Here is a 25252-nt window from a genome sequence, read left to right as displayed (position 1 = left end):
CCTCCCCTTTGAGGCCTGGCCTGAGGGAGGCTGACGTCCAGCTGTTGCCTGCTCTGTGCAGCCTGCTGCAAGTAGGAGCCTGATCTAGAGTTTGAAAGCAAGTTACTTGGGGGGCTGTCAAGATGGCGCAGCAGGCCGCCGTGGATTTTGTTTGTAAACACAGGTGTGAACTGTGTCACTGACCTGGCCCAGAGTTCAGGCTGCTGATTTCAAAAGTGGGTGCCAGGGACCTGAACCCTGAGACACCAAGCGGAACTTGTTGCTGGAGCAGAAGTGGGCCGGGGCAAGGGCTCCCGAGGCGCCTTAGGGGTCCTAATCCCCGAGGGGCTAGAAGGGGACGTCTTGCTCCTGTCCGAGAGAACCCCTACGTTCTCTAGCACCCCTGCATCTCCAGGAGGCCGGGCTGGCAGGCAGATTCTGGCCGTCCTGGCTGTGCTGGCATCTCTGCCCGCTGCATGCCTGGGCAGCCCGTAGTGTGACGGTAGAAGGGCCACAACCAGAGCTGGGGCCTGCTGCTCACGGGCTCTGAGCTGGGAGGCCCTGGGCCAGAGCATAGCCCAGGGAGCAGGGCAGTGTAGTGCGCCCCAGACTGCCTGTGGCCCCTTGGCTGACGGTGCCATTCCCGCAACTTCGGCATGACCCCTCACAGTTTGTGGGGCATATTCATGTCACGATTCCGTTTGTCCTCACTGCAGCAGGCAGGGCGCTTCACAGAAACAGGAAGAAAAGGGGTTCTGGGTAGAAGCGATTATTTGCAGCATCTTTCTCTCCCCAAGCCTGCCCCAGAAGGACGTGGCCTTTTCAGCATTGCCAAGTATAGGTGCAAACCTGAGGACAGGCCAGGACTAGAGAGGAAGCACAAAACCTGGGGGCTGAAAGCAGAGGCACCAGCTGGAAGGGAGCAGACGTGAGAAGGCTGAATCCTGGGCCAGCAGTGGGGAAACCGAGGCAACCCCTCCTGGAGACACTCGGGCACCGGGACAGGCCATCTGGACGCGGAAGCACAGCCCCAGGGCCCTTCCCTGCTCCATACCAAACCAGGGGGTCCAACGTGTGGGAAAATAGTTCCAGAAAGAGCACAGGACATGAAGTGGAGCAGAGCAGAATGAATACATGTTCAGGAAAAGCTCCTGGTGGCATGGGCTCAGGCCTGGGGGCACTGAGGTGTGAGTGTGTGCAGTGCGGCTGGGAGACGGGAAGGCTTTCAGGCCAGACGCGCACACCCCGGCCCTTCGGTGTGAAGACAGCAGGGGACACGGGCTCTCCAAACAAAGACCTCACAGACCCCGGGGTGAGACCCGGCAGGTGGCTATGCGGTGGGCACGGGGTGTGGGGGCCGTGTGGCAGTGGCGGGACGCCGGGGAGGCTGGCCATGCACGGCGCGCTCCTTCTTTACCATGTCTCATGACGGTGACCCGCACTCCAGAGGTCTTGTTGCCCGCGGAAGACAACACGGAGCAGCGGTACTCGGCGCTCTCTTGGAGGGCATCTCGCAGCCAGCTGAGCACGTGGGTCCTGCCGTCGTGCAGCCCGTGGGTCTGTGTGGGGACACATGTCTCCAGCTCACGGCCATTCTTCTCCCAGACAAAGTGAACGTCTGCAGGACCTGGGGACACACAGACTGTTTCCACCTGGTGTCCCCTGGACTCTCACTAAGGGCCCGTGTTCATGGCCCCCGGTGGGGATGAGTGGTATGAGCTACCCAGGGCAAGGACCTGCATTGTCCCAGCTGGACTCAGAGTGATGGCACTTGTGTCCCTGGAGGTGGCCTGGGGTGATTCCCACTGTGAGCCTCAGTGTCCTTGGAGAAAAGGTGTGCCCTCACTGCCCCCTGGACTCCCTGCTTCTTAAACCTTAGGTACCTTTTTAGAAGCACATCTGCACAGCTGGGCACCCCTAGCCCCCTTTGCCATGGGGGACCTGAGAGCCGTGCCCTGGGGGCAGGTGTCCATTCTGCACAGAGGGTCTGAGCCTGGGAACTTCATCTCCTGCCCTAGACCTGCCGCCACCACCTGTGACCAGAGGCTCTGCCTCCAGGGGGTCACCCCTGCTCTCCCGGCACCTAACTGGAGGCGGTCCGGCCAAGCTGAGGGGGTGGGGCTGCCAGCGGGTGCTCCCAGGGGGTGGGGAGGGGTGCCAGGCATGGATGGCACCCAGGGGTGGGCTGCAAGCTGACCCAGACTAGAGCCAGCCCTGCTTGAGAACGCTTCTCACAGCGAGTCTACCTGGTTGCCCTGCCAACCTGGGTACCGCAGAGGCTGCGGTGGCCTCGGGGGGCGGTCAGCAGAGGGAGCGCATGTGTGCGGGAGCACGTGTTTCCCACAGCAGCGCTGTGGCCACACTGGTGGTGTGGACACCTTGTCAGTGTCCTCTTGTTTTCTGTGCAGGATGTATGGGTTTTTATTCTATTACTGTAATTTGATTTTCACAAAGCGTTTTGTCCTCTAGTCGAAGATGTTTCTGTCCGTGTATCACATGTAGATATGCATGCATCTGAGGATCTGCACTACAGACGTGTGTGCACACGCATGAACACACACACAGGTCTGCCTATGTCTGCATACACCTGCAGCTGCCCATCGCCGGGCACTGACCCTCCCTGTACCTGCTGCGAGTGCCATGTGACACCACCGCCCAGCAGCCGAATCAAGTTTGGAAACGGACTCTTGTTGAGGCAGTCTGTGAACAGACACTAAAGTCTGTTTCAAAGGGCCTGGGCTCCCCCCATCCCCTGACTGCCCCATGGTGACGTGCCACCTGGATGGGCCACGGGAGCTTCTGGAGGTTTCTTACAGCCCTCTCTGGGACAGAACCTGAGCCATATGGCCAGAACCTGAAGGAGCAAAATGCCCGGGTGCCCATGCTGTAGGGGGGCATGGGCAGAACACAAACCACCATGTGCCCCTCGGTCCTGAAAACCTTCTGAGCAGCCTGAAATCTGTGCGTTTAGCCACAGTAAAGCACTGAAAATGTTAAAGGTGTACTTACGTTCTACTTACTTTTTTAGAAAGCTATCCGGCTCCTTCTGAATGCAGAGGAGAGCAGGGAGGCAAAGGGACAGTTAAAACCTGTTAGCAGGGCCTGCATACTGCCACTCAGGCCCAGACAGCCGGCCAGGCCCTCCTGCCCCAGGAAGGCTCCCCAGGCCTTGGGTTCCAGCACCTGCCAGGGGTCACCCTGCCCCTAACCCACCCCACGCCTGAAGGGGACTGGTGGGTGCAGTGCTGATTCTACCTTGTGTCAAAACCAGAGCCCGTCAGAGCAGTGGCCTCACTGAGGGAGGACACCTGATTCTGGAAGTGGGGGCCTTGAGAGCCCAGAGTTGGAGGGCAGTGTGATGGGGTCAAGTCCTCGGGCCACATCTGTGACTAGTGTCCCTGCTTGTCAAGCCTTCCCCCAAGCATCCCCTTGTATATGGTCTCCTCTGACCCTGGGGCCAGCCCATCTCCGAGCTCATGCCCGGGGCCTCCTGCCAGTTACTGGCTGCACCCAGAGTTGGACGTCGTCCTGCATGGCCAGATCCAGAACTGCATGGAAATCAGGATCCAGCTGGGGAGGGGGGCCTCTTCCACCCCATCAGAGCCTTCACAGTGCCCACATTGTCGCAAAGCAGCCAGCACCCTGTGGTCAGCTGAAGAGAGTGACCCCCAGAACATCTAGAGAATATCTAGGTCCCAATCCCTGGAAGCACGTGGCAAAATGAGCTTCACAGACCACGTTGTGGGTAAGTGGGAGCATGGGGGTCGCCTGCCCAGGCGCCCAGCTTCACAGGGTGCCAGGTGCGGGGGACGGTCCCACACGCAAGGACTGCTCTGTAAAAGCCTATGGTGATCGCAACAGAAAGACATGCTAAGGATCAAGCCAGCTGCAAGGGGACAGATCGGCCGCCTTGCCCACCCTGGAGGGGTCCCAGCCTTTCCAGACAATGACCAGCTCCCGAGTCGACGCGCACAGTCCAGCCTGGCCTTTCCGGAGCACCCTCCCTCCCCCCTTCCCCCAAGACACGCTGGCACCAACAGCCACTGTGGGGGAGCAGGGGACGTTCTGTGGCCCCCACAGCCCCCAGTGGCTTCAAGGGCTCTGATTTCCAACATCGTGGTTAAAACCTAGGAGACCGCCAAAACCATGAGTAGCCGAGTCCCCTCACGTACAGAGGACCCGTTCCTAGCTGTGGAAGTGATGAGCACAGTCTGCCAGGGATGCGGGGTCCCGCGGGGCACACGGCTCCACTTGGGCACCAAAGCCCTGGGGCTCTAGTCCGCACACCTGTGGGGGCAGATGCGTGATCTGCACGTCTGTGAACGTGGGCGTGTTGGTGTGGCTCACAGCTCTCCCTGCCTGTGCACACACGCCGGAGTACCGCTGCCAATGACTGCTCATCCCGCTGCACTCCACGGCAGGGGGCTCGGGGTCATTATTGCAGAAAAGCATCCCCGCCATGTGCCGACATCAGTCTCGGGCTCAGGATCCCTTCTGCCTGCCAGCACCTTCCTAACTGCAGATGTGCGCCCCCCGCCCCCCCCCCCCCCCCCCCCGTCACCTCCTGGGAGGTGAGCAGCAGTTTGGAGACGCCCTCCTCTGCACCCTGAGGCCTCAGGGCCTGGGAATGGAGGTATGGCTGCAGAGCACGATTGGCAGTCGGCTGTGGCCAGAGATGCATGCACACGTGAGTGCACACACACCCCCCGCGGGGAAAATCCGGAGATGGGGCAAGATGGGGAGCAGCGAGGCACGCCCGGCACAGGCAGGTGACCTGGCCCAGCCGCCAGTCACAGTTTACCAAAGCCAGGTCTGCATGGCCCCCGGGCCTGAGGCCATTTGGGGACACTGGGAGGGAAACCTGGAAAGGGAGGGGCTGCGGGAGGAGCTGCGGCTGGAGTGTCAGCTGGAGAAGAAACTGGTTCTGGCATGTGCCGGGAAGGGGTGGCCAGAGGCACCGTCATTTGAAACCCCTCGTACAAGGACGCCCACCTGCGCATGCGACCAGCTCTGGCTCCTGGACGGGCTCGGGGGAGAGGCTGAGCTGGGGGCAGGCCCTGAGGCCAGGGCTACGCCTCCTGGCTTCGGCGGCTGACACCTCCAGCGACTGCTCTGGAGGGTGGGGTGGGCGCCCTGGGATGCGGCCCCTGCCCTAGCTTGCTGCTGCCCGACGGAGCCGCCCTCCCTCGGGGCCCGGCCCCCACACCCAGCCGCCCACAGGAGGGCCCGCTGTGCTCCGTGTGGCCTGTGCCGAGCTGCGCTGGGCAAGCCCTGGGCCCTCGGGTACCTCGAGCTGACAAGGACGCACGGCCTTCCCTCTCGGGTGGAATAGGATGCACGGGCTCCCTGGGAAGGGCCTGTTCTTCTTAGGCTGCCTCATAGCCTCACGTGGGGCCCCGTGGTGCAATGGAAGGTTCCAGATGGGCCACCGCTCAAGGAGCAAGGAGTGTGCCGTGGGCCCTCGGCTCTATCAGCTGCCCCTCCGTGCTGCCCACTTCTCCCACCCCGGGCTGCGAGGCCACCCGCCCCCTCCCCATCCTTGGTCCCCAGCTTCCTGTCAGGTCCCACTAAGGAGGCGGGAAGTCTGGGGAAGTCTGGGGAATGTCCCTCTGGCTGCTGGTTCTTGGCAGCAGCCCGGCAGGGGAGGGGGTGTGGCTCTTCCCGCTGTCGTCAGATGGGACCCGCACCCCTTCTCCCCGGCCGCCAGCAGCCCTGCAGTGAACACCTGCACTGGGTCCCCGTTGAAACCTGGTATGCTTCCCACTCTGGCTGACACCGGTCTCGGGGTCCCCCTGCCCCCCATCACAGTGCACACACTGGCTAACAGCGCCTCCCAGAGAAGCCACGTTTAGAAGTGTCCCCTGGTCTCATGGCCGCCTGCGGCAAGGGGCCTTGGGTTCCTCGCCAGGTTGTGTGACTGACCACCCGCTCTCCCAGCAACGGGGACACCACTCTGTCCGGGGAGGCCCCAAGAGGACTCGCCCAGGCCCGGAGCCACACGGGGGGCCCGGTACGGGCTAAGTCCAGGTGTGGAGCAGGCGAGCCGGGGGCCGCACAGACCTGCCCCCATGGGTCTGTCTCCATAGCGTCCTGCTCACAGGCAGCTTCCCGTGCGGCCACGAGACATGCGGCCAGTCCACGGCCACACGGGACGTGCAAAGGCTCCCGGAGCCGGCTCGTACCCGGAGCACTCCTCACAGTTTAAAGTCTCAAGAAGAAACCACCTGCACGCTGCTTCCTCATCAGCTCTATCCCTCTCCTTGGGGCACAGAGGACGGAGCTTCCAGGCAGCCGCTCGGCCACAGGAGACCACGGGGACCAGGGAGACCACGGAGGCCATGGAAAACCATGGGGACCACGGGAGGCCACAAAGACATGGCCCCGCAGGAGGCCGTCTTGGCCTCTCCCAGCACAGGGCAGGCACCTCCAGGCCCCGGGGCCGCTCGGCTCGATGCATGAGAACGACGCCCCTTCTGGCGGCTCCAGAGCCCCACAAGGACGGAGCCCCCCACGGACAGAGCCCCGAGGGGTCGGCAGTCAGTCAGTCCCACGTACTGCGACCAGCTGAGCAAGGCCTCGGGGCTCTGGAGGCAGAGCCGAGTTCCCGATGGGACCTGTGGCCTGTGCAGCCCATGGCGGTGAGCGCGGCCCCCTGTGGATAGACCGATGCCCACCCCCCCCCCCCCCGCCCTGACAGGCGCCCCGCTCACCTGTGGCCTGGCAGAAGAGGTGGAAGGTCCCCAGGGCGTGCACGTGCTGTGCCTGGTCGCTGAGGAAGGGTGGCAGGAGGGCAACCGGCAGGCTGCTGTCAGGCCCCGAGGCCGAGGCCGGCCAGGGGCTTCGGGGAGAGGAAGCTGAGCCGGGGCCCCGACAGGACAGGGAGGAGGACCCCGGAGGGGGGAAGGGCAGAGGTGAGGCTGCGAGACAGAGGACAGAAAAGAGAGAGGCCACTGAGGCGGGGTCGTGAGGATCCCACTGCACCCGGAGCAGGGAAGCAAAGCACAGAGAAGGGAGGGCCGGCAGCGCAGGTCAGCGCCCGCTGGGGGGGCGGGGGGGTGTTGGCCGCCAGACTCGGCAAGTCACGCCCGCGTGAAGGATAGAAGCTTCTCATTTATTAGGTTACTTTTCCAATGTATACAATTCAAAGTAGAAAAATAAAAACAAAGTAAATCTTATAAAACACAAATGTTTACACCAAAATGGTCGAGTCCTAGCATGCTGCAGATGACACCGTCCACGCGGGCACACACAAGTCCAGCTTATTGCTCTTTGCCACGGAAAGACAGCCGCCTCTTGCAGGCGTGTGGGAAGCAGCAGGCGGGCTTGACGTCACCGAGGCTGAACCATCTCGCCTGTTCGCACCTTGAGAGACAGCACTGGGCCACGCGGCTCCGCCCCATGGCTCCAAGGACTGTTGGGACACGGCCTGTCCAGCTTGCTTGCATGTGTGGACAGCCCTCTTCAGCCAGGTGGGACGTCCCGCGGGCAGTGGCTGTGGACAGAGGCCAATGGTCATAGGAGCCATGTGGATGTCTGAAGACGCCCTGGTGGATGTCTGTCCGTCTGCACGGGAGGTTTTGAGCAGTGGCCATGGGCCTCCGTTTGCAAGACCTGCACCCCCATCAGCTCTGGGCCAGCCTCCCGCTGTCCTCTCTTCTTCGAAATAGTTAAAACAACGGGGGGAAAATTATAGAAAGAAAATCTCTCTGAAAATGAGGTTTCCTTCAAGGAATAAAAAAAAAAAAATGTGCTTAAGAGATGGTTCTGTCTACGTTTCTAAAAGCAGAAGGAATGCATTTAGCCAAAGTAAGTTTATCCCTGAGAATCGTAAGCAACGTAAGCTGTATCCTATCCTCACAACAGAACCTGGAAGATGTACTACATCTTCTCAATATTTAAACATCCGCTTTCTTGATTTAAGAAATAAACGACCTAACACAACAGAAGTAAAACCCTACAAAAATAATCCTGTGGGAAGAAAAGGTACGTGCCAATCTGGACAACAGGCGCTAAGTTACCAATCTGATAAACAAACACGTCATTTCCAATCTGGAATGAAATGATCGTTCAGTGGCTGCTTGGAGGAGGGGGCGCTCCAGGCATGAGTGTCCACAGCCGGTCCCCGACGGCGGCCCACCTGGGAGGCCGGGGCACAATGCTCACCATTTTCCGAAAGGACAAAGAGAAACCAAATCACAAGCTCGACCCAAGAGAAAAGACACAGAAGACAGGTGTATGGACACGGGCTCCCTACGTGGCCCCAGGGCCGGACGAGCACCGACGGTGTGTGGAGGCCTGTACGCGCGGGCGCCTCACTCCGCGTCCACGTCCGCGTCCGAGTCGGCATACTTGAGCTCACACTTGACGTCAAACGGCCTGTCCCGGACCGGCAGGTCGTCGAGCCTCTGCGAGTCTTCCCTGTCGGTGGGCACCCGGCTGGCCATGGTGTCCTGCTCCGTCTCGTAGCCGGTGTCCAGGGCCGGCCGGGGCTGCCCCCCGTTCTGCTGCGAGAAGCTGCCCTGCTCCACCAGCGTCTCCTTCACGCTCTGCTCAAAGTCGGAGAAGTCGGACGCGGGCTGCTTCTTCCCCAGCAGCATGGCGGAGCGGAGCTTCAGGCAGTGGCCGGGCAGGTAGCCCTTGTAGCAGTTGTAGGAAAAGAGGCCGAGGCAGAGCACGAAGAAGAAGAGGAAGAGGAACATGAGCAGGCGGTTGTCACTGGACTTGAGATACATGGTCTTCTCCGAGTGGACTTCAGGGACCGTGTTGATGATGGTCTTTGGTTTGCAGGTGCCGCCAGTGGGTGCAGGGCTGGGCGTGGGGCCCCGCATGGCCGGGGTCTGGGGCGGGGGGCCCGGGGTGGGCTCCGTCGACACTCTGAGGAAGGTCCTGTCGCCTTCCGTCCGGGCGGCTGGTGGGGTGGAGGCAGCCGGGGTCCTAGGAACCACCCTGACTTCCAGAACGTGCTTGGCCAGCAGCTGCAGGACCGTCCTGTTCCTGACTCTCTCCTCCGACAGGCACTGGTACACCCCGCTGTCTCCCTCTGACAGGTCAAAGATGAGCAAGTCTCTCCTGCCCACCAGGCCATACTTGGGGGTCTGGGCCTTGAGTACGCGGTCCCGGAACGTCCACACCACCCGGGCCAGGTTCGACTTTTGGGAGCATTTCAGTTCTGCTGTGCCGCCGTGCTTGAAAAAATGCTCCCGGAAACTTTTAGTTTCATCTGGAACACCAAAATAAACGTGCACAGTGTCAACAACCCGGCCCGCTACTTCCCTTCTTTCAAAGATAGGTCAACACGCACAAGAGAACACAAGAGTTTCACCCACTAGAGCAACACAGAATCTTCCAGAACAACTAAGGAGATAAAGACATGCGTGACAGAAGAGCAGAGATGAGCCCCAGATGGCAGCCCCAGGGGATGAGGAACTCGGGAGCAACCGGGCACAGAGATCCCATCTGGTGCCCTGCGAGGCCGTGCGGCGACACGCGGAGTCACACGCCGCGCTCCTGCCAACGGCTCCGGGGCCCGTGGACTCTCAGTGGCCCAGCATCCTCCTGAGGCTGCCCCACTGTCGAGTCCACATCAGGAGCGTGACAGCCCAGGGCACGGCTGCCTTCCAGGAGACCAAGGGATGTGCCTGACCCCCCGGCCGGCAGGGGCATCGCCGAGGGGACGAGGACGCCTCCCGCTGCCCCTCCCGGGACCCTCAGGGTTGTGTCAGCAGCCCCAAGCTAAGCGGGAGAGAGGAGCGTCTCAAGACTGGATGTCACAGGTTGGACGCCGAGCACCTTCCAGTGAACGCACTACGTGGCTGCAACCAGAGGGGCTGGCGGGGTCGGCCTCTGTATCCTCATGGATACGTGCCCTCTGTTCCAAGTAGAGAAAGGAAAAAAGAATGTACGAGATGCCACAACAGCACAGCACCACGACACGATCACGAGACCCGGCCGCCCCCGAGCAGCACAGCGAGGAGGGGCCACTTACTGGGGCAGACGGACGTGTCACCGCTCATCTGCTGAACCAAAGTCCTGCAAGGCAAGCGGGCACGGTCACTCACGCGCCTTCCCCGCGGGCAGGGCGGGCGGCCGGCACGCGCGCCCCCGGTACCTGCTGGGGCTGTCTGTCCGGTGCAGGTCCACGCAGGCCTCGGCGGCACGGCTCCAGGCGCAGTAGGGGTCGCGGGCCAGCACGCAGTCCTCGCAGCTCCCGTGCTTCCCGCAGAAGGCCACGGGGGCCTGCACCACACCCGAGCTGGAACCCGCGTACACAAATCTCTTGCCCTGCACGGGGGAGACAGAGGGGACAGGCGCATGAGGGGTGGCATTCATGCGCTTGGTGGCAGGTGCTTCTCCACCTCGCCGGCTGTGGCAAACACGTTCCCGCGATCCCTCATCCAGGAGCTTCCAGAACCGGAGCTCAGCCGGGCTACTCCAAGGCCAATCCCAACAGCAGCACCTCAAGCCCGCAGAGGCCGCGTGCTCTTCAGCAGAGTCCTCGCTAACTCGGCACTCGGGGCCTTGGTCACAGGCCCCCCCAGAACCCCCCAGCCCTCCCGTCTGGGTGCCAGTGTGGACGTGTCTCTGCCCCACTAGGGCTGGGGGTCAGCTCCTCTGTGTGGATGGGGCTCCTCCAGTGGGACACTCCTGGCCCCGCGACAGGACAGAGGCCAAAGGGCACAACTCGGAGCCCAATCCCAGGCCTGCCTGGCTTGAGCAGCTGTGCACGGACAGCCCAGTAGTGTCCGAATCCAGCGGGGCCAGGAAAGGAGGCGCCAGCGAGTGGTGGGGGACATGCAGAACTCCAGCACGAGGATTAAGGGACCAGCCAGGTTTGCGAGGGAGGAGCACGCAGACAGGGAGGCTGACGGCTGGCCCCTCAGAGAGCCAGGCCCCCCAGGTGGCTAATTGCTCCCCTGGACACAGCGGGGACCCCTCCTGGCACAGCCATGCTGCAGGGCTGCAATTCTGCATGTGTGTCCACGGTCTCCTCCGCCGGTGAGCCCGTCTCCCCCGACCCCACACAGATCTTCTGGTTAACCTCAGGGTTAACAGAACCCAGCAGAAGTCAGTGTTTCAGACCCAAACGAGTTGCAGCCTTCCCCGGGGGGAGACAGGGAATTAACAGCAGCGTCCAGCTGGCGCTCCTGGCCTGTGACGCACCCTGTGTGAGTATAGCCAAGAAGTCCCCTCCACAGCAGACTGTCCTCTGGTCAGAAGGGGCAGAGAGAGCCAGGCCTGGGGGCTAGCCCATCCCTGTTGGTGGGGCCCAGGCAGAGGAGGCCACATGGTTGCTGAAAGGACTGAGGATGCCACCCCAGACCCCTCTCGGGGTCACGTGGCTTGCAGAGGAGAGGGTTCCTGGGAAGGCCGAGCAGGCAACCTTGAGGGACCCCGGAGGGCACAGACTGCCCGGAAGCCCCAGCTGACACCAGACCTGAGTGTGTGGCTGTGGGCATGGGGGGATGGAGCGCTCATGTCCCTGCACCCCCGTACCCAGGGCTGGGCTTCCATGACCCAGAGCCACGGAGTAACAGATTCTGAGAGAAGGAAACAGGCAAACAGTGGCGGGGGGTGGCTGAGACCATTGGCAGGTGCAGAAGCCCGTGGGCAGGAGGGACTGACACCCAGCAGCCTTGAGGTCTCCCCCACGAGCAAGCATCCGTCACCATAGGGTGGAGTGCAGGTCCACGGCTTCACAGTATGTCTGCCCATGGGCACTGGGGCCTCACCCCTGCCCGGCCCCGCTGGCCAGCACTGTCCTCGCTCACGTCACGTCCCCAAACCCTCAACCCCATCCAATCACGAGGAAACCCGGGGTGTGTGGTCCTCCGCAAAGCTGAGCATGCCGCCGAAATGATGATAGATGGGGATGTCCCAGGCCATGTGAGGCCCCGGAACTGGAGCAGACGTTTGTGGGCCAGTGGGCACTGTGCCAGTGGGGCTCCTCCGTGCGGGGGGTGGCCAGAGCCCCTGCACATCATCCCCCACCCTCTGTGGATCTGACAATATTTCAAAATGGAAAGTGTTTAAAAAGGCAAAGAAAAAACCTGAGCAGGTAATGCCTGATGTTTGTGAGGTTTGTTGAGTGGGTGCGTGCCGTGGCCCTGTCCTGCCTGGCCCCTCGCGGGTCCCCTTGGACATCAGATCCAAGTCCATCTGCTCACAATGCAGGGGACCCGTGCGTGACGTCTGCACACGTGCCCCTGGGAAGTCAGCTGCCTTCTCCCCCCACCTGGCTGCCCGTGCCTCTTGCCGCTGCTCACCGTCCCCTCCCCTGGCGGCGCGGAAGCATGGAGGGGCCATGGGACCACCTCAGGTGTGAAGCTCCGTCCACCCCCGGAGACAGAGGCTCGGGAGCATCAGGGTCACACAAGGCAGGCTCAGCATGTGAACAATGCCACACACTGGGGACAGCTGAGCCCGGTGCCCCGGAACGAGGCTTTGCGGGTCCAGGCAGAGAGGCCAGGTGCGCAGCAAGGGGCACGGACCCGCGGCCAGGCTTCCGGTGTCTGCTCTGGCCCCGGGGGGGACTCCCAGCGTGGGGACCCCACAGGGAGGAGCGAGGCCTGCAGCCAGTCACATGGCGGGGCTGGGCCACCCCCAGGGTCGGATGCCCCCAGCTACAGAGGAGGCTCACGTGGTCCCCCGACCTGGGCCTGGCCTGCTGGGATCCGCGTGGCCCGCCCCAGCTGTGAGCGGGAGCCGCGGCCCAGCCACGTGTGGAGACGGCAGGGCTCGGCCTGCGCAGCAAGTCCGCCCCGTTTCTACACTACCCGCCAACTAATAATAGATTTCACATTGTGAAACGGCTGAGGAAAAAGTCAGAATAACATTCCACGACATCTGGGTGTTAACGAGCTCCTGAGCTGTTTCCATAAACAAAGCTCTGCCGGAGTGCAGGCAGGTGCAAAGGCTGGTGGATGCCCCAGGGCCGCTCGTGTAGCCCCTGGAGCCTCGAGCACTCAGTCCTGGCTTTTACGGGAGGGCTTAGCAGAACCCCGACCCCGACCCCGATCCTGACCTCGACCCTGACCCCAACCCGATGCAGTTGATGCCTCGTCAGAGAGGCGGGGGTCGCACAGCATCATCACTGCTGCTCAAAGCAGGCTCCTCTGTCCCGACACGTATGTTGCAAGGACCCCTCACCTGCCGACGAGGCGCCGACCCTACCCAGCTCAGGGCGCAGGGGTGTTTCTGTGAGCCGGTGCCCCTCACCTCCCAGGGTGCCCTGGCAACTCCGTGAGGCACAGCCCTCCTGAGCTGACAGTTCCATCTCCCCATCCGACACCCTGGGCCTCCCAGGACCTCCTGTAAGAGGCTGGAGATCGGCTCCTCTGGACCAGACAGACGACTGGCCTCCGCGTTCACCCAGCGACCAGGGACACGAGTGCCCCCCGCCTGCCCGCCCCCCGCCGGCCACTCTACCTGCTGGGAATTCAGCAGCAGCGTCTGGATCGGCTCAAAGTCCGGGAAGAGCTGCGTCTCCTCGATGATGTGGGCCTCGTGCTCGAAGCTGACGGCTTTGTGCAGGGCACCCCGGTCTGCAGGGGCAAAGCTCTGGGTCAGGGCCACACCCGCGAGGACAGGACGTGCTGGTACTGTCGGCCACGGCAGCCCGCGGTCCGTTCTTTCCATCAACTCCCTCCCCCGACAGGACACTTAGAGACTGATGGTCGTCTCGCTTTGGAGGTGGGAAAGGAGAAAACCACTCGCTGGGGAATGGGGACCAAGTGGCACAGAGCGTTTCTACTGTTCCCTCAATGATACGCTAACAGGCCACAGTTGGCTCCAGTGGACGTCGATGCAGTGACGTGCTGCCACCATTAAGGACAGGTGGCCCTCTGGGATGCCGCCCGTGGGTGCCCCGGGGAAGGTGAAGGCAGGGCCCTCTCCCGTGATGATTAGAGCCGCTGGAAAGCTCCCAGGGCCAACCATGGTGCCCTACCAGCGGCCTTGGAGCCTGGCCACCACCCCTTGTTCAGGGTCAGGTCCCAAACCAGCGGGGAGGCCCGCACGGACCACCCAGACTCCCTCAGTGCTAGCCCCGACCTACGGGACCCAACTCCCCAGATGGGACCCAGGACCTGCCTTTTCACCCAGCGCCCCGGTGGTTGGATGTGCTCACAGCCCTGAGGCCAGCCAGCTGGGGCGGCCACTTGGGAACGCTTCCACGCACGCAGCTGGGGCCTGGGGGGCAGGCGCTGGCTCCCCAAGGAAGAGCCAGCGGTGCCGGTGTCCTCACCAGGGGTCAGAACCCACCTGTGCTGACAAACATGACGTCATAGACGGTGCCGTCCAGGGCCCGTGTCCTGTCCACCACGATCTGCGTGTAGTTCACGTCTCTCTTGATCAGCCTGGGCCTGTTGTCTATCGGGGTCACGGAGCCGTCCATGAGAGGGTGGTCTTTGATGAACTGTAAGGTCTTGTCCGGCAGAGTGAGGGAGCTGGAGAAGTTGGCGGCCCGCGCTTCACGGTTGATGCACTGCAGGGAGGGAGCTGCCTGTCAACACCCCGTGCACGGCTGCCCGCACACGCTCTGCACACGCCCCCCACGCAGGCCCTCAGGAGGCACAAAACCCACTACACAGTGGGTTTCTTGCACAAGGGCACAAACAGGCGCCTGTTCCCTGCAGGTGCCTTTTCCTTTGCGGCCTGAGGGGGAGGCAACTACATTTGTATCCATGAGACAGAATTCCCGAGATCCACGCTCTACGAAGCTGTTTGTACCTACTTATAAGCGAGAAAAGCGTATCAAGCTTTTGAAATTGAATCTAAGTACTTATCGCTTGATAGCTCAAGAACATGGCTAAAATTGCTAAAAACAGTCCCATTCCAAAGCGCGTGAAGGTCAAGCGTGTGAGGGACTCTAGCTTCTCATGCGTGTGAGTGGACGGGTCTTACTTCGTGACTTGCGCACTGAGGGACCTGACCATTGTGGGCAGACGTGTGCCCCCCGGAGGAGACCCTGTCCTGGGGGAGAGCCCAGGCCCCGGCCCTGCACGCCAACCACAAGCTGAGCGGATGCAGCCAAACGGGCCTTGTGACCACACGGACTTCTACACAGAATTCATACTTTTAGGGGAAAAAAAAAATGTGACTCGTGTTAATGGGCAGGAGGTACAGCTCGTAACCAAGAAATTGTGTATTTCTGTGCAGGGAGCAGAAAATGACACAGAACTCTTTTTATCATACGACGTTAATGCCACTAAGTGACCTGTGCCAGCCAGGGCGACCTTCTCGTTCAGCCTGCAACCCCGTGCCCTGCACACCACTGAGGACAGCACGGGGGGAGGAGTGTGCTCGCTGACCTTCCTAGTCCCCGTGGATGCCTCTTCCCCTCCAGGGCCACCCCCACCCTGGCCTGGCCCGGGGACGCACGGCAGCTGCCACCAACCTGCCCCCGGCCTCCCGCAGCCCAGCCCCACTCACCGCCCCGGGCCGCGGCGTGGGGACGGCCCCGTTGTAGCGCACCCACTTGGTGTGGGACTGCTCCACCGTGGCGCTCTGCATGTACTTCCCGCCGGAGAAGACCGCCTCGGCCGTGGACAGGTTGTAGGCACACACAGCCGACAGCCCCACGTTGTTCCTGCGGAGGAGGGGGACGGCGTGATGGGCCTGGCTGGTGGGAGTGCAGAGAAGCTGCCCCCCTGCCCACCCCGCTGCCCATGCACTCACAGCTGTGGGGTGAAGACCCCGTAGAACACGGGCTCCTTGAGGTCTGGGGACCTGAGGACAAAGATGTCCTGCAGCACGTTGAAGACGAGGTTGTTGTCTGGCCGGGAACAGATCAGCCTGGCCTTGAGGAAAGACGTCCACTTCTTCTGCAGGGTCCGCAGGCCACCCTGGTCCCCCTGAAACCGGAAGACACGTGTGGTGGGGGAAGGGCAGGCCCCTGTGAGCGGGTGCCCAGCGAGTGTGGTCAGTGGCCCCCAGTGGCGCCATTCGAACCACCTGAGGCCTCGGCTGAGGAAGGCCGCGGAACCGCCATGTGGCCACTGTGCCCCTTCCTCGCCAGCTGGGATCTCGGGTCAGACAAGCCTCTCGGTGACGTTGCCTGGCCGCGGCTGGAGGGACCGGTGGGCCACGCACACACACACGGCATCACGCAGATGCCTCACCAGCCACATGCTACTGGACCCCATGAGCAGCTGCAGAGCCCGGGCCATGGACAAGGCCCCGTCTGCCTCAGGCCAACACGTGGGGACTCCCCCAAAAGACAGTCCTCATCGCAGAGGATGCAGTCATGTCAGCAGGCTCTGGCCAGGTCCCCCATACACATGTTCTCGTGAGCAGCCCCCAAGGGACAATGACAAACACGCCTGATGGGACCCACCCAGGAGAGCCTGAAACACGAGAATCTGGATGCAGGAGACTGGAATCGAAGCATTCTTACTCATTTTGGACACAGAAACCCACACACTCTCCGCCACCTGTATGTTGGGATGCCGAAATCCCAATTCCAGCAGAATTTAGCTCACACGGTGGCTAGCCACTAAGTTTCTGTAACTTGGGAGGCCTGGGGGAGGGGAGTCAGAAGCAGGCTTGCTGAGACTGGGCGGCCGCTCACGCACGGGGGTGCCTGTGCTTCTGGGGTTCACAGGGACACCCCCAGGCTGCCCGGGCAGGCTGATCATCATGGTGTGGGAGGGTGAAGCAGAGGGGTGTCGACATTTTAGAGGAAGCCCGGAACCCACAAGTCCCCTGGACACACGTGCGCCATGGGTCGGCACCAAGGGGACCTCAGGGAGTGTGCTCACCTTGCACACCCTGGCCACTCGTGGGATCATCAGCTTGAACACAAACTCATACTCCACAGACACCTCGGTGAAGAAGAAGTAGACCCGGTCATCCCCGCTGTCCACGCCATCTGGGTGTTCTCGGATCACGTCAGCAAAGACGAAGCTTGGCTCTGCAAGCGGCAGACACATGGCTGTCCCTCCACATGCCCAGGGCCCCGGTGCCACCGGCAGCAATGCAAGAGGGTGCGTGTGTCACAGGGGTGGGGATGCCACCCACTGCCCTCCCTGGCCCGCAGAGGTGCCGGAGATACTGCCTGTGACCCCAGGCTGGGCTTCCCCCTGTGGCGGGCAGCCTGGGGTCCCCGGGGAGCCAGACCCCCATCCCCGGAGACCCAACGATGACACAGCCCCTGCCCTAGCCCACTCTGCAGCGAGGAGCACCCCGGGGTTACAGGCAGCTGCCAAGCCCACAGGGAGAGCCCCGTGTGAACAGCTGCGGGATCTGCTGCAACCGCATCATCTGGAGGTAGATGGCCTCCCCGCCCGAGTCACCGGGGACTGTGAAGCTCTCATATCACGAAGGACGGTGACCACGTCCATTTTCAGGGAAGTAGTGGGGAGGGTGGCCTCCAAGCAGCACCAGCTGAGCGGGGAAAGACCCAGCCTGGGACACTGGGTGTGGAGCTCTGGATGCACCCGCAGGGGGGCTGCCACGAGGTCGGGGGCGCCCAGGGCCTTTGGGGAGGCTCAGCGCTGCAGATGGAGGAACACGGCGGCGGGGCTCCTGCCTCTTACCGTTGAGCCACGGGATGGCGTACTCCGTCCTCAGAGGGCTATGGGACGAGTTTCGGGAGATGATGGGCTCACTTCCCAGAAAGTTGTAGGACGTCCCAGAATACAGCTCCCCGTCTTGAGCGGCCCCGGAGGGAAGAGGAGAGGGGGTCAGCACCCGTCACAGCTCCGGTCACAGCCAGACACAAGCCCCTCTGGGGATGGGGAGAGGCCGTGGGCCTGCTCCTGGGCACACGCAACTACTTCTGGAGGCTCTGCTGCATTTCCCCATGGGGATGGGTGGCTGTGTGCACCTCATGAAGGGTGCTTCTTGAGGGCTGGGCCGTGAACACCAGGGGACCTGCACCCAGGACATGATGGTGGGCACACAGGGCTCCACATGCTGCCCTCTGTGGAGGCATGACAGTGTGAACAGGAGGCCACGTAATTTGTACAGACGCACGATAACCTCGTCCCACAAGTCTGACGTGTGGCCCCAGTGGTGGCCGGTGGGCCTGTTGCACAATGAGTTCAAAGGCTTGTGTGGGGGGTTCACAGGGAGGCCCGTGGGCCTTCTGGGGGCACAGGGAATGTGAAGGCCGAGGGAGGGAGCCCCACGGGCTGCGTGCTGGCCTGGGGGTGGGACTCACCAACCATGACAGAAGTGTAGCTCTGTGCGGGGTCGAAGGGGCACCTGCCCTTTCCGTCTTCTGTTCGCCCCAGAAACTGAAAGGACGTTAAGTTCTGCAACAAAACCAGGAGACAGAGCATCAGGAAGAGTTTGAACCTCTTGGCTCCCGGCGCCCATGTGCTGAACCGCTTCCCAGATTCGCTGGGGGGAGAGAGGGAGGAGCATCTGGACGCTGGTGCCTCGAGGGCCCCACAGGTTCCAGGAGCCTCATTTTAGTTATACAGCGCCGACGGCTCCACGGTCACTAGGCAGCTAAGGGCAGCCCGGGGTGGGAGGCCCCCCGTGAGCGACTGGAGGCCACATACAGGATTTCAGTGCCAACGCGGTAGCATTGGAGGCGGCAGGGCCCAGGCCCCCTGAGACACAGGCACCTGGGGACTCCCGCCCGATTTGGCTCTCACACACAGTAGGGGTGATGGTCTCAGGTCGGGCATCCCTCCTGGCCTGACCAGGGAGCTCAAACCCTGTGCATAAAAAACAGGAAAGCTGTGGGCCCACCTCCCATGTCAGGCCAGGGAGCACGAGCTGGGGTGTGAATGGATCGCAGCACGAGGGGCAGTCTGGGGGACGTGTGAACAGGGGGCGGCCCAGAGAAGAGAGGTTATTGGTAATGACTGTGCGTCTTCGCAGGCACCCACAGGCTTGGTCACATAGGCCAGCGCCACTGCTCTGGGCATTCGGGGGCTGCGGGGCATGAGGCAGCTCGCCCACACCTGTGCCACCTGTGTGATCCAGGTGCCCAGATGCCTGCGCCATCGGCCTTCTGGTGGCCTGAACATTGTCATTAAAAATATGGGGAGAGATTACATGTGACACCTGACTCCCTCACCTAACAGCAGACAGGCCCACGGGACCGGCATCTACACCTGGTGTTGGAAACTCCTGACCGACTAAAGCTCAGCCAGCAGATACCTGGGTGCACAGACATTTCTAATAAGACCTGGCACACATTTCCCTCCCTCAGAAAGCGGAGGTCTAGCTCTCAGTGCCGGCCCTCACACCCCCAGCGTCTGCAAGCTGAGACGGCTGGGTCGTGGCAGCCGCCCTGTGGGTCTGTGCACGAACATGGTTCCCCAGTCAAGTCCTGTGTCTGCCCCCACTTTGCACTGTCGTGTAGCTCAGACTCAAGGTTGGAGAATCTTCTTTAAGTTATCATTACTTTAGGGTTCCAGCAAACAAAGCTCTCCATGGCAGTGCACTTCTTGCCTGGCTGAGACTCACTCAATCAGGGACGGTCACTAGAAGAGGGGCCTGTTGATCCTCAGGTGTTTAAAATGCTCTTCTGGGGGATCCCTGGGTGACTCAGTGGTTGAGTGTCTGCCTTTGGCTCAGGGCACGATCCCGGGGTCCTGGGAAGGAGTCCCACATCAGGCTCCCTGCAGGGAGCCTGCTTCTCCCTCTGCCTGGATGTCTCTGCCTCTCTGTCTCTCATGGATAAATAAATAAAACCTTTGTAAAACATAAATGCTGCTCGTTCTCTGTGGTCGTTGTAAATGGCTCAGCAGGTGCCTGAGCAAAACAGGCTTCTTGTGGCAAGACGCTGCCACCCAATATCCTTCTGGCTCCCTGTTGGCGAGGGCCTGCAGAGGAAAGTGTGGGTCCCCCCCACAAAGACCTTCACACTACACAAGGCAAATGGGAGCCAGGAGGATGGACGTGGGTCAGGGAGGGAGGCACTCACACACCCATGCCATGCCGTAGCCCCTTGGAGGGGGTGCATGCCTCCAGCTACATCAGCGGTCCCCGCGTCCACAGCCGATGCCACAGGGCGATGCCCCCGGAGCCGAGCAGCAGCCATGCAGTCCCTGTGAGCCTGGGCTGCCATTAAGCAGCACACAGGGCAGCCCCTAGCACACACACCCGTTCCCTCCAGCTCTGGAGGTGGCCAGTGGGGTACAGGGGACCGGCTGGGATGTGCTGGGTGAAGAGGACGCTGCCTTCTTCCTGGCCAGCAGGCGCCCCATCCCCCCAACGTGGTACAGAGACGGCTCTGGAGGCTCATGGGCCCCAACTCCAAACCAACACGCAGGGGGTGCATTAGGGCTCCCACGTGTGGATTTGTGCGCATGGACACTTGGCCTGCAGCCCAGGTGAACCAGCAGCACGCGATCAGGATCCGAGTCCTGGCTTTTCCATCTGACCAGGCCCCTCAGCCGCAGCAGCCCCCCCACGAAGCACACGTGGCCAGGAGGACACAGGCTGGTCCACGGCACGTTGGTACTTCTGTGTGCCAACAGCATGCATCCCAGAAGCTCTGCCCATGGCCAGCTCTGTGCCGCTGGCCCCGTGAGCCCTGCCCTGCCCTCCCCTCGGTGATAGCGGTTCACAGGCAGGACACTGGCCTTCCAGGAGCCCGGCCACTGGCCCCGTGGAGCCCTCGCTGCCGGCCCCCCAGGTTGCCTCAGGCCCCCTCTGCTAAGAGCACTGCCCCAGGAGTGGGTGCCGCAGCCTTACCAGGTGGTCGCAGGCTGGCTGGAACGCGTTGGTCCCGCACACGTACAGGGCGCTGGCACTGAGCGGCTGCAGCACGCGGATGTAGTTGAGACATTCTGTCTGCAAAAGGGAAAGAAACGAGCATCAGCCTCCACTGGACGCCGCCCTCACGCACTGGGCACCTCGGCTGCCCCCGCACCTTCACAAGCTCGCTCGGCCCTGCCTGGGCAGCAGGGTCAGGGCACAGACCCAGCGCCCCTGGACAAGCCTAACTCTGCAGCTGGACTGGGTGCTTGTGTGCCGGCAGCGTCCCGGGGGCAGCCGTCAGGGGCCGTGACATTTCACCTCCACCACCAATTCACACTCGGCGAAGATGCGCTGGCCTCAGACCCCCCTGGACACCCGCTGCCGGACAGATGCACTGACTCTCTTCAACACCCGGGACCGGCCTCGCGTGGCCAGAGCTGCAGAGGGGCCGGAGCAAGGTATCCCGCCTGCCCTCCCTGTCCCCGGGGACCCCCCCATCCCGGGCCTGCCCAGTTCACAGGACTGGAAACAGCACTTCTCTGGTCTCCAGGGACAGGCCAGGCGAGGGAGGGGCCCGAGGCTGTCCCTGCAGGAGAAAACCAGATGCCATCAGAGAACACGCTATTTTAGGCTGAAATGTATGTACTGGGATTATATGTGTTATACGGACTATTGTCTGAAATTATCTCTGCCCAGGAAAGGTTTTTCCTCCCACCACAATTGTCTTTAATGGGTTGGCAGTAGCTCACCCTCCCCACGTGACCCGGGAGGGACTCTCATCTCCGAGCAGCCTCCACGTCGGGCAGGGCGAGCACTCGGCCTAATTTAGCTTTCAGACAACTCCCTCCAACACTAGTTATTACCACATGAAGCCTGCATTTTCCCCATTTCCTAAAGCAACTTCAGATCTAGGGACTTCGGTGAACGTGTGCAACATCTTGCTAAAGAAAAAGTTCAGCAGGAGCATTTTTTTTTTTATTTTGAATCCTTTTGAAATTAGCCAACCACTTTAATCTACCTGAACTCTGGTGTCCTGCCCAACTAGCAAGGAAGACGGGGCTCTTCCATTTGGGGACTCGGACACAGGCCTGGCACCAGGTCGGGGCAGGGGGCCCAGGGAGTGATGGGGGGCACAGGGGGTGGGGGGCAGCACTGCCCACACAGCCAGCACACGGACCGGCCCAGTACCTCCTGGAGGAAGAGCGTTTCTCAAGGCACGGTTGCTGCACCAGATGCAGAAACCCTACAGCCACCCCCCAAAGCTGGTGGGGTGCTGGGGGCTGGACGCTGCACCACACATGTTCATCCCACGGGCACCAGAAAGGATTTTCTCTATCAGGTTTGGGGCCATCTAAATAAACGTGCCTATGTTCACCTTTACAAAAGTGTGTCAGGCACCCACCATGTGGGGGCTCCTGACTTGAGAGATGCCCCCCAATCGTTGGGGTGCAGGAGGGGACCTGCAGATCTGTGATGTTGTGGTCACGTCACTGGGGGGCTTCTGAGACCGGAAATTACCTGTCTTGATTTGCCCTTTTCTGCACATTTTGCTTTTTTATCTTCCGAGACCTTCCAATACGCCTGTTGGGAGAAACGAGAGTCCGTTTCAGTGCATCTCCCCCATTCAAAAGGGGACGCTGGCGTCAAAACCCATGGCTCCCAAAGCACCCGGGGGCATGTGGGGCACAGACATTGCCCCTGAGAGCAGACATGAGATTGCAAAGCCAGGCTCAGCCAGCGGATGCCCGAGCAACCGGGACTTTAAGAAGTTTCCACCAGGACCATTCCCCCGAAGCTGGCACGCCTGGCCCCCCAGATTTCCATCATTCCCCCCAGATTCCCATCACTCGCCACAAAGCAGCAGCCAACGCTCACATGCTAACACTGAAGTCTTAGACTATTTATCAACAAGCTAAACCACAGGCATTTTCAAATGGCAAAGTTGGCTCCTTCATCCATTCAGACCGACTCGAGGGCAGTAAAAGGAAAAATAAAGTCCTGTGTTTCCCGTGACCGCTGGGCTCCCTTCAGGTTTCTGTGCCCGCAGCCTTGGCAGCGAGGGAGCACCTGCTCCCCCCCACCACGCGTGTTCCCATGGCCTGTGCTTGCATGATCAAGGCCAACCGGCGGCGGAGCCTCTGCCCCCTGCCCCGCACAGGACAAGAGGCCATAGGCCACCCCACAAAGGGCTCCCCAACTCCTGCCTCACCTCCAGGATGCCCCATCTCCCCGTGTGATGACCCCATGACCAACGCTCAGAGAATCAAAGCCAGCTATCGGGGGCTCAGGGGTCAGGGAGCACACGGAGGCAAATCCCCGTGGATGCCGCCCTACACTAAGTGTCCTCCACGGACTGGCTTCCCACAGGGGGAGCAGCACACCCCTTGACAACCATGCGGTCCATTTCCAGAGAAACCCAAGTCCTCATCAGAATGACATACCAAGGCAAATGGCCACTTGCCTCGGAAAGTAAAATAAAAATGATTTCATCTCCATCCACATAAAATGCATAAGGACATGGGAACATGAACACTGATGGGCTCCCCTGGTCTCTGAGGGGACCACTCCCTCACCCCGAGGGGACGCAGGATGCACAAAAAGAGCCATGTGGGCTCCAACCACACACGCAGAGGTCGGCATAGCCCGTTCTTTTTTTAAATTATTTTTTTTGAAGATTTTATTTATTCATGAGAGACACAGAGAGAGAGGCAGAGACACAGGCAGAGGGAGAAGCAGGCTCCCTGCAAGGAGCCCATTGTGGGACTCGATCCCAAGACTCCAGGATCACACCCTGAGCCGAAGGCAGGCTGAGCCACCCAGGCTGCCCGCCCTGTTCTTTTCAGAGGCCGACGGCCAGCATCTGGGTTATCGGTTGTCAGTCAGGCAGAAATAAACCCGATGATACCAGACTCGGGAGCTGACGGCAGAACAAAGCACAGACGTCTGGGGCGGAGAACGCATAAGACCAGCTCGGCCCTGCTCAGTTCCAGAGAGCAAGAAGCCAACCCCAGCCACCGACTTGAGCCTAGGACCTATGGTTATGGAGAGGCTGCCATCAGCCAGGGACAGTCTGAGCAGCAGGTCCCGCTCGGGCCACCACGGAGCAAGGCTCTGCTGATGTGCTCAAATTCACGACTCCAAGGTTGCTCCGAAAATCCAAATAACCAAAATGCCGCTACCTCCCTTGGGAGAGATGGAGGGCATAGGGCGTGAAAAATAGGCAAACAGAGGCCTGGATTTCAGGTGCTGATCCAGCCTTGTCTAAAGGAATGGCTCCTGGGCACGTGAACGTCCCCTTTGGTGACAACTTCCTGCTCCTGGACAGGGAAGGAGAGGCTGGGCCGGGCAGTCCCTGGACGCGGTCCATGATGCACCTGCATCTCTGCACCAGAGGTGGGGTGGGGGGCCCTGCCTCGGTGGATGGGCCTGCCCAGAACGCAGGAGGTGGCTTTCCCAGCGAGGGCTGGGGACACCTGATGGGCAGAGCGGCTGACCCCAAGAACAGCCTGATCTCAACCACATTCAGACGTCATTTATGATGGTTTCTGGAATCTGAACAACTATTTTGATAACATATTTGGGCTGTGATTGTGGTATTTTGCTTATTTTGACAAAAAAGAATCATTTTCTTTAGGAAGGAGACACCCAGGGAACCCCTTATGGATGAAGCATGGGTCTGGGGTTGGATTTGAAGCCTCCAGAGGGACCAGAGCACGAGGACATGGGTGCAGGAAGGTGACTCCGGCCTATAGGAGCTGAGGGGGGACAGGCCTCATTGACATCACTTCTACTCCCACATGGGCTTGAGATTGTCCATGACGAAGAGTTCACAACCCCACGAGGAAAGGAGGGTGGCCCCTGGGTGAGTGGCTGGCCTGGGACGACGGAGGCTGCCCCGGTGCACCCCGGGACGGGCTGCTCACAGGCGGGCGGGAGGCTGCTCACAGGCGTGCAGAATACTGTGGGCCGGCCACGGGGTGAGCAGCCTCATGGCCAGTGAGGGGCCTCACATGCCAGGAGGGGCCGAAGTGCAGGCTCAAGGAGAAAACCCCAGAAGGTCTGTGGCCCACACGGCAGTAGAGCGGAGCCCGTGCCATACCTCATGCTGCTTCTTGGAGACGTTGAGTGCGCTCAGGGCAAACACGGCCTCCCGGGCACCCACGTACAGGGTGCTCTTGTCCTCACTTAGCAGCAACACCGAGTAGTTGAAGATGCCGGGCTCATGAAACTTCTCCAGCTGCACCTCTGGGGATAAGGGAGAAGGTGAGGCCCTTCTGAACTGGGATGCACTGAGCACCCTGCCTGGCTTCAGCACACCGTCAGGTCGCCAGGGCCTGGCGTGGACCCACTGCCACGAGGCCAGCCCCTGGCCTAAGATGGCCACGAAGAGCAGAGGACCCAGCAAGGCCCAAGCCACTGTGGTTAACCAGTGCTGTGGCCCAACATCCCTTCCTACTCCTTCCAGCCCAGCTGATTCCAAACCCTGCACTCCATGTGGCCTCCCAGGGGTGTGGCCTCCCAGAAGCATGACCTCCAAGCACATGACCTCCCAGGAGTGTGACCTACAAGGAGCATGACCTTCCAGCAGTGTGGCCTCCAAGCACGTGACCTC

The 25252-nt window shown here is 61.3% G+C and overlaps 1 protein-coding gene across 5 annotated transcripts in view; it reads right to left on the bottom strand.

The window, feature by feature from the left end:
• Nucleotides 1-25252, bottom strand: part of SEMA4D (semaphorin 4D) — a 62981-nt gene that overhangs the window by 2008 nt on the left and 35721 nt on the right. For 4 of the 5 annotated variants that reach the window (XM_077910322.1, XM_077910314.1, XM_077910326.1 and 1 more), the window contains exons 4-16: nt 24740-24885; nt 22159-22221; nt 20635-20733; nt 18140-18233; nt 17514-17627; nt 16737-16888; nt 15655-15830; nt 15409-15565; nt 14239-14461; nt 13405-13520; nt 10088-10260; nt 9965-10008; nt 7070-9199 (exon numbers count right to left, since the gene is read on the bottom strand). In XM_077910322.1, coding sequence (XP_077766448.1) covers nt 8292-9199; nt 9965-10008; nt 10088-10260; nt 13405-13520; nt 14239-14461; nt 15409-15565; nt 15655-15830; nt 16737-16888; nt 17514-17627; nt 18140-18233; nt 20635-20733; nt 22159-22221; nt 24740-24885 — 2465 coding nt within the window. In that variant the 3' untranslated portion in view covers nt 7070-8291. Of the gene's footprint in view, nt 1-1396; nt 1607-6689; nt 6897-7069; nt 9200-9964; nt 10009-10087; nt 10261-13404; nt 13521-14238; nt 14462-15408; nt 15566-15654; nt 15831-16736; nt 16889-17513; nt 17628-18139; nt 18234-20634; nt 20734-22158; nt 22222-24739; nt 24886-25252 lie in introns of those variants that run through there. The other variant, XM_077910337.1, reaches the window with a different exon arrangement.

Source organism: Canis aureus, chromosome 1, assembly GCF_053574225.1.
Source record: "Canis aureus isolate CA01 chromosome 1, VMU_Caureus_v.1.0, whole genome shotgun sequence".
In the NCBI taxonomy this organism is placed as follows: domain Eukaryota; kingdom Metazoa; phylum Chordata; class Mammalia; order Carnivora; family Canidae; genus Canis; species Canis aureus.
This window is presented reverse-complemented; position numbering and strand designations above follow the sequence as displayed.